Genomic DNA, 9,359 nt, shown 5'->3' with positions numbered 1-9,359 from the left:
ATATTTCAACACAAAAGGCACATGTTTAGTGTGACAGAATAAGGCCTATTGGATGAAAGTCCAATTTTATCTGAAGTATTTCCATAGGCCTTAGTGTGGATTATCTGTATTCATGCTAATGTGTCCATGTTCAGTATGTTAAATACATAAGTGAAGAGACTAGAGTGGTTTGCGTTCGTCTGTCAAGTTAAGCTGTATCCATAGTGTAATGTTTTAAGAATCGTCAATGTCATGTCACATTTTTACTTATATATTTGTTGTGGGTGTGTCATCAGGTTGGAGGCAAAAACTATTGATGGGCTATCTTGAACAAAACAAAATCCATGCTGCAATTAAAATATTTTTTTAAACAGTGAATTGCGTATGTATTATTGTGAAAGGCTGTCTGTGATGTGAATTGTGTTGCTTCAATGAAGACAGAGTCACAGTATAAGTGAATTTATTTACAGTTACAAGGCCTGGAAGGCCAATATATACAGTATACCGTCACCTGATGCAAACTACTTTTGTACAATGTGTAAATAAACCATTACAAAATGGGCTCTCTACAAAGGGCAGATTAAAATATACATGAATGTACAGAAAGTAAAATCATTCATTTGTACAATTTATTCATTTTCTTTTGTACACAAATGTTCACACCATGATCTTTTTTAGCTCAGTGTGTCCTGTATTCCATCTACCGATGGGAAACTAGCCTTTTGAATTATAAAAAAACTAAAACGTTTCACGTTTTAAAAGTCGCTGAACAATAGTATATAGTCCTGTGGCGAGCCTTCTCATGTCTTCAAACTAGCCACGCAGCTGGCATTCATTTGGGCAGTGGTTATTTAACTCTAGTCTTTTAGTCAACCCAGGGTACAGTTTGTTTTCATTTTGCCCTTCTATTCAGGGGACCAATTCACACCTGAGACACCAGGTGGATGCAAATAACTTCCTGCTATATATATATAAAAAAAGAAATCAACCTTAATAAGCTTAGCTAGACTAAAATCTCTCAACTTTGGGTTTTCATCGTTAAGGACACAGAAGTGGAAAATCTAAAGGCCCAATTCAGAATGTATTTGGTTACAGTACCGGTATAATGACTTGTAGTTTTATACCATATGACTTTTGTAAATAACTTTTTTTTTACATGAGTCTTAAACACTCTGACATGTTAAAATATTAAAGCCCAGACACTTTGCGACTGGCATAAAATGTAGCTAAATAAGCCATGGGGAACATGGGAATGGCAATCACTATGGCGGTGACAATGAATGAAAATATTGGGCTGAAGTCTTGGTTAATTTTGTCAAGTCTGTATGTACAGTAGTTTGCCAGCCAAAGCGTTTCACTTTGAAGCCCACCTACTACTATACTGTAGATAATAAAAAAAACACTTTTCATTCAATGAAAGCTAGTGCGTTAAATTGTTTAACTACACACACATGCATGCATCACATGCATACATGTGCAGTCAGAAAGATGCAATGATAATAATGTAGATGTCTAAATCAGTGACTTGATAAGCATTTTCCGTGATGACGGACAAGTATTTTTCAGCTCTCCACATTGTAATTTTGATGATACAATGAAATCAACAGACTAGTATTATCTCAGAGGCATTACGTCTCTAAAGAAAAACAACTGCTAAGATTCTAACTCGTGCCATAACATTCAGATAAAATACCACATTCTGTCTGCATTATCACTGAGGTACTCAGTGACTCATTATTCATCGTGTTCATCACAGGTTCACTGCATGTACTGCTCAACATTCTGTTACTGTCGTAACACGGTAACACAGGCATACCCTTTAACCCTTTGCATTATAAGTTTAACATTCTGAAGAGTCCAAACAATGGCTATTGCTATGAATGTAACTGAATGTCCACTCCGTCATACATCAATACTATGTAATGCTCTACAAGAAACATTGTCTTGCACCAGGGTTGTGAACTTGTGGCCCATACATCAATATTAACAAAATACTGGGCTGTTCATTTCATGGTAAATGTCAAATTTGGATCTCAGAGCAAAACCAGTTGAGAACCACTACCTAAGAATTCAAATATCTGTCAAATGTCTTAGTCACAATGAACATAACGCAATTGTCAGTTGAAAAAAACATTTTAGTACTGACCATGCCACTGATACTAGAGAGTCTCAGTGGTCGTGTCACGTTTTAAGAAAAATAGAATATACGACATCCTCACCTTTTACAATCTCAATTTTGTCACAACTTGGCTTGAACTGACTTTTACCCTGGGGAAGGACTCTTCAAGGACTGAAAGGTTACTCAACCTATCCGCCAAGCAGAAAGGGGGACATGACACTTTTGCAAGCAAACTGTTTGTCTTTTAAAACTTCCATTCCAAACAAACATTAACTAGCAATGTAGGTAGAACCGAATTAGGTCAATAAACTGAATTTTAGTATGTCAATCCTCATTGTTCCCCCCATGACAGTGGTCATTTTCTCATCCCACATGTACCTTCATGCTTATAAGCACAAAGAGAGACACGACAACCATTAGTAACACTGATATTTGTAACCAACATGTACAACATACTGTTTCACTGGAGAACATCGGTACACAGCATTTCATAATATTGTAAATGTGAAGACATTAGAATATTTTCAAAAGAATCGTAAACATTAACAGAATTGACTTTTTCTTAATGTAACAGACATCACTTCAGAAGTTAATCAAGTCAAAGGCTCAATTGTGGTTTGGACAGCATGTGTATATTACAATTTGATGCAGACCAAAAATTATAGATAGCGTAAAAGAGATTCTAATATTGTTTAAAATGGACACAAAAACTGTGACATTCTCGCCAACATTTTCTGAAAAAAAGGGGGAAAGAAAGAAAAGAAAAATGCCAGAGAGAATTGACTGATTGCAATTTAGTTTACCAGGTGGCTGAGGGCCCTATGTGACTCCTATATGGCAGCAGCTCAGTGCCGCAGAAGGCAGACGTCTCCCTTCATTTGAATGAAAAAACACTGTGTGGCGACTGCTCTGCATATAAAACTGCTGTCACTCACTGTCAGGTGAAAAGAAGGAGACGACACATGTTTGTCTACACCGGTGATTCTCAACTTTTTGAATTTCAAGTTTGATATGCATTAGGTCACGGACCCCAATGTGATAAAACAAAATGTATCTCTGGGATCCAATCTACACCGTAAAATCTCCAGTGTTTATTTAACTAAATCTCAAGAGCTACACACCTGTGAGGGTCCATTTGGACCATAGTGGTCTACATCCTCAGAAGAAATTGGTAAAACGACTAAATTGGGATTTAGAAAAAAGGAAATGTGTCTGTGTGTACACATCCTAAGTATGCAGAAATGCCAGCAATAAGCTCATCAGACTCATCAGCCAGTGGACATTAAGATACCATATCCGACACGTAAAGGAGAATAAATAAAGCTTACGTACTTTGTATAAATAGAATTCATGTTAATTAAAATATTGCTAATATCATTCTTCATGTGTGACTATACAATATAAATGTTGCATTTAAAAAAATTCTACTGTTGTGTATATACACTACTGTGGCATTGTAAGTAACAAGTTCTACAAGACTTCAAATCAAAATAAGGTACCTTGCCATATGAAAGTGTGTAACGTGCTCTATGGACAGAGTGGTTATCATCCAAGTTATTAATGTGTCGAATTTGAAGGGAAACAAAACTCTACTGAGTCCAGCTAGGTAGTATTAGCTTGTTAGGACTGCTACTTGTGGTGTCTCTGCCAAATTATTTCCAAAAGGTTACAGAGTTGACCGAACACCTTGTGGTTTTATACGGGACATTCACAGTTTGAGAATTTTCCTGAGCTATGCTTTGAGACTGGGTGGTGCGAGTGACCTGCGACCGTTCGTCATGGCGGAGATGAGTGGTTATACAGTTCGAGGCAACGTCTTCACGTTTTAAAGATACGGCTCTCCAAACGTCTTGCGACACTCCATGACGCCGGTGCTGGGAGGTCGATCACAGTTGTGGGTGAGTTTGACCAGGCCGGGGGTGAGGCGGTCATACGCCACTTTGTACTCGCGGTCGAAAGCATCTGAGGAAAGAAGAGGGTTCACAGACTTCATGAAGCACTATTAAAAATAACCTCACAATGAGTAGTATGGATTGATTTAAATAATCACACCCATGTGAAGTGAGGGGTGCTTTTGTCATCGTACAAATTTATGTCATATTTGGTGGACATTTGACCTAATTTCTCCTTTCATTGTCAATGGCAAATATGAGACGTGTGGGGACAAGATTTACGTCATATTTGGCGGACATTTGACCTAATTTCTCCTTTCATTGTCAATGGCAAATATTGAGACATGTGGGGACAAAAGCTGTATATAGGAAGGGCACCTTGAGCACCCCTCAAAAACAAAAACAAAAAACACTGTTGTAACTTGGATAACATCAAAACTGAACCAACCAATGTCGATGTTGTCCTTTCCCAAAGCCACAAGCGACAGAAACATGATGTCTCTGTATAAACTCCTGTGAAAGAAAACAAAACTGGAATCAACAATTAACAAGTAGGATCCCTAAGCTTCTAGTTCTTGAGAGTAGTTATTTTTAAGCATGCACCCTCTTGCAAAATGATGACATATCATGTCAGTAGCAAAGGTAATAATAGTAATATAACTCCCCCCTGCCCATGATTCAGAAGAGAACGCAGTAAAAGCACGCTGATGCACTGACCTTTGTCTTTTGACGCCCAGCGTTTGTCCCAGCAGGAGGAGGAGTTGTCCCATGGGTCGCGTGACATCATTTCTCTGGATGCTCTTCACCACGTCCTGCAGGAGCTCCTCACTAAATGGTCTCTCCTCCTCCCGGACTGTCCGTGGCAGAGGGTAGCCCACATCTGCGCGCGCACACACACACACACACACACACACACACACACACACACACACACACACACGTACACAGTCTTAATGTACGCAATGACTCCTGTGTACAGTATGATTCATTGACTAATATTAGCTTGGCGCATTAAATAAATTGTTAAACAAAATAGAAGGTTATTCTGATAGGATATTGTGACATCCATCCACATGTGTAATCCAAGCCCCCAACACCATGGTGTAATCACACACAAAGGCATGTAGATGGCACGTGAACAAGGTAACAAGTCAGAGCCCAAACAATCGATCAGTCAACCGATACTGATCTATCGGTATCGGTGTATGTACAGGTATGTCTGATATTCTGATATTCAGCATTATAAAAATGTATTCCCAAAAAATTGTCTGTTGTTTAAAAAACATATTTCTAATTATTACATTCCCAGTGAAGTTTACCATTTCAGTGCATGTAATTTTGGACAATAAAGTTTATTGTTTATCTGTAAAATCTCCAATTACAGTTTGATAATCGCATTTGAGGGATCATTGTAAAATGATCTCGGCCGATTCATCTACTGTATGTCACTTATTGTTTAATATGAGTTAGTTGTATCCAGTATCGGTCAGGCTCTAGTATTAAAAGGCGGACATTTAAGAGAGAAACCCACCCTCAAATACTTGACTGTATTTGAGATCTGACGACACACAGATGTTTGCCAACCATGCTATGATATATGTATATTATATAGATATAGATGTATGTATAATAATAATAACTGTATATTATGTACCCTACTACTGAAACATGGCTAAGATTATAAAAGCCCCGCTAGTGGCACCTAGAGGTCCTGCTGCTCCTCACACCCCAGGTAGAAGATGGAAGATATTATCTGACCTGAGGCCGATTCTAAACAAAAAAGTCTTCTAAATCCTAACAGTTTTCTGAAAAACCCATGTTTCTATGTCAGTGATGCTCAACCATTTTCATGTCAAGGAGCCCCAGAATTATCTGTATTCGGCCGCGGTCCCCCATCTGAAAATATGTTGTTCCAAATTTCACGATTTTTCAAAAATAGCAGATCCCGCGCTATGAGCTTGTAGATCTGCTATTTTTCAGTAGCTAAAGTATAACATAATCGAGTGCCGAAGTCCTGACGTCACTCGCTCGTCCCCTTGATTCCCCTGGTTCGCGGAAGTAATTTCTCTATGGAGAATAGCATGGGGTCATCTTAAAATTGTTTCATATAAGCGGTCAAAAAATGAACAAGCTGTCTCTGCGTTATTGTCAGGGAGGTGTCTCTGTATTTTTTACGACTGTCAGTCACTCATATATGATACAGTCTGTTTCTAGCGAAAATGTAACTTCAGTAGCAGTAACAAATAACAATAGCGTTTTGTCTCAGTCAGTTGATTCTTCATATCCATGAGTGAAGCGTCCTGGATGATTTGTTTATTTTTCAAACACAGTTCTTATATGAGGCGGTCTAAAATCCCCCTATGGGGATTACAATGCAAATAAAAAGTACATGAACCCGTGGATTTACGCCCTCTACCAATATTGACGTCAGACTTCGGTGCTCTATGCTTAAAACATCAAAAGGGGTTCCCGTCCTGAATGGGTTATAGTGAGAGAAGGGAGCCAGTAGTAGGATTCATCCTGCAATTTGCCTAATAAATGTTGAGTATCTTTTGGCCAGACACGCCACTAACGGGTCTGCGAGGCTACCCCACCACTAACGGGGCTAAAATGATTAAATATAACAAACCATATAACCCTGCCTCAATTCACAGTGACATTTCAAATGTGATGAAAACCAGTGAAACCTGTCTTACTATAGAAGTGCACAAAACAACAATCACAACATTGATGCATTGTCTCCATACAAATGAGGGGGGAAGGGGGAGAGTGAGCTAGGAGACACACGGATTACTACAGAGAGAGACAACAAACACAATTATGACTCATCTGTGGGTGTCCAGCAACACAAAATGAACACTCACGGTCTAACAAAAGAGTACAATTAAGCCCTGAAAGACAGAGAGAGAGCAAACAGAAAGGGGGGGCTGTTAGCAGATGGGGTTAGCTCAGAGCCGTCTCCACAAGATCCCTCTGTGTTCAGCAGTAAACACACTAAAATGTGCCAATCAACAATGGTTATCATTATTAGTCACTGTCTCATCATTTGAGTCTTTAATGTTGGTTCATTTTACAGCAGAGTGGCTTAATCATTCCCTTGTATGGTTGCTAGGGTATTGTTCATTTGTTTGACAATGCTTAAATTGTCATGCTAATAATGCATTTTGAACTGGTTTGCTTAGATAATTCATGTTTCCATCCACGTTTCTGGTTATTAATTATGATCTATCGTTGACTGAAGGCAGTTTCAATAAAAACACCAAAACAAATTACGCTAATTGTATGATGCAATACGTAAGATTTGTATGATGTAGTAGATTCATATCCAGGTCTCCTTCGTGAGGGCCGAAATTTCTACTGCTGAGCTAGCATAATATCTCTTATCAACCGGTAGTATTCCCTCCTGAATGCGTGGTCTACATATATCAACAGAAGAGCAGCTAGGGGGCTGGGAGACCGCCCCCAACCACAGGTGACTATTGATTCGGTTTGGGAAATCTTATTTAGTTGGCTGGCTCCCAGGACCCTAGCTGTGGGCTCTGAAGTTGAAGAAGTTGACATAAAAAAAAAAGCAGAATCTGCTTTGATTGCATTTGTTTATGTGCTAAAAGAGTGACTTTGAAACCTGTCTCCCTGTGCAATGTAAGTCAACGAGGAGACCAATCTGGAGTATAAATTCTAATCAAAAGAGCAACTATTGAATATATCTCACCGATTTTTGGAGTTACATCATGATGGCAAGGGTAACTACTGTACACAACCCAAACCTCTACCGAAGCGGTATTTTGCTTTCATAATAAACCCTGTTATCTAGTCCATTTGTACCAGTTAACTCCTGTCACAACAGTCAGCATGCAATCTGTGATTAAAGTATCAGTGTGACCCACTGTGTGTGTTCCAGAGGATGTAGAGAGGCTGGATGGAGTCCTGATGAAGCTTTAGATTGTCCCACAACATCTGGATCAGCACATGCTTACTGTCCTCTGACATCCAGTGTCGTGGAATCTGGAGAGAGAGACAGAGAGGGAGAGACAGAGAGAGACAGAGAGACAGAGACAGAGAGAGACAGAGAGAGAGAGAGAAGAAAGTGATATTTAATAAAACACTGCATGGACAACAATGTTGCAAGCAAAACGTGATGTTTGTAACGACAAACAGAAAAACAGAGAGGTCAAAGTAGTATTGGTTGGTCAAGAAACATTTCTGAGGGTTTAGCTCTGAGCTTTAGGACAAAGGGGAACCTGCTGTGGCCTCCTGACTTGAAGGTTGGGTCAGGAAAATACTTTCTTCCCTTTTTGAGCAATGCATTGCCTTTTTATTTGATGCCTTTATGGATTACTTGATTTTTGGAAAATAGAAGATGAAGATCTACAATTTTTGATTCGATTACTTTTGGATTACTTTTGGGGTTACCTTGTTGATACTTGACTCATTGGATACATTGATTGTTGTGCGACAAAGTAGATTGAACATTTTCATTTGTACTTCGAAATCTTGATCAATTGTTCAATTGAATATTATTTTGGTTGATCAAATATTGCAATTCAGTATAAAGTATTTCTGACACATGTACAGGACCTTAATTTATTTTAATTCTTTAACACTCTATTCACGAGTTGCTCGAGTTAATTAATTGTAGAACACTTTCCCTGCGATTCGCGAGTTGCCCGAGTTATGTTTTCATTGTTTAATCCACATTTTTAATCAGTTTTAAGTCGTACGGGCAATCCACCGGACAGAACACACACACACACACACAAACACACGCGCGCGCGCAGAAAGTAATAACGATAATGAAGAGATAAATAATGGGCCATCCTCTCTACAGTACCTGGGAGCCCGTGTTGCAGTGGTCGGAGGTGAGGATGAGTCCGGGCAGGTTGCTGGGCAGGTCCAGCCTCCTGAAGTACCACAGCAGGTTCCAGTAGATGATGGGGTGGTGGTCCACCACGCCGGCCTCCGTGATGGCCCCGTCGCCCTCGTTCTCCAGCAGGCTCTCCAGCTCCTTCCACAGCACCAGAGGGCTGAGGTAGGGCACGGTCACAGGTTCTGGGTTGTGGAGACGCCAGTCCATGCTGAGCGGGTCCTATGGGAGAGATAAGGGGAGGCGGGCGGCTCAGCAGAAGTAAGTAAAATACTATTCAAAAGTGCAGATTACAAAGTAACCAAATTGACCCTTATAGATTTTTAACTCTTGAGAGCGTAACATATGAAACCCTTACCCTTACGGGTCCATTTGGTTTACGCTCTCAAGTTAAATTACTGTTAAACATCTGCATTACTTAAAGGAGCATTCAATGATTCGGGTGATTTGGAAACCCCCCCTGGTCCGCCCCGGTAACAAGATGTGCACATGCACGCACTACAGT

General features: G+C 39.7%; 1 protein-coding gene across 2 annotated transcripts in view; it reads right to left on the bottom strand.

Annotated features, from left to right (window-relative positions):
* Positions 1-3,248: 3,248 nt before the first annotated feature.
* The window catches only part of LOC306920826 (C-myc promoter-binding protein-like), a 66,407-nt gene continuing 60,296 nt past the window's right edge, over positions 3,249-9,359 (bottom strand). For both annotated transcript variants that reach the window (XM_079497740.1, XM_079497741.1), the window contains 5 exons: positions 8,822-9,076; positions 7,878-7,995; positions 4,708-4,870; positions 4,439-4,503; positions 3,249-4,060 (listed from right to left, as the gene is read on the bottom strand). In XM_079497740.1, coding sequence (XP_079353866.1) covers positions 3,924-4,060; positions 4,439-4,503; positions 4,708-4,870; positions 7,878-7,995; positions 8,822-9,076 — 738 coding nt within the window. In that variant the 3' untranslated portion in view covers positions 3,249-3,923. The remainder of the gene's footprint in view (positions 4,061-4,438; positions 4,504-4,707; positions 4,871-7,877; positions 7,996-8,821; positions 9,077-9,359) is intronic.

The sequence above is a fragment of the Electrona antarctica genome (genome assembly GCF_951216825.1).
Source record: "Electrona antarctica genome assembly, chromosome: 3".
Classification (NCBI taxonomy): Eukaryota; Metazoa; Chordata; class Actinopteri; order Myctophiformes; family Myctophidae; genus Electrona; species Electrona antarctica.
Note: the sequence above shows the minus strand (reverse complement) of the source record. Positions and strands in the feature narration are given on the sequence as shown.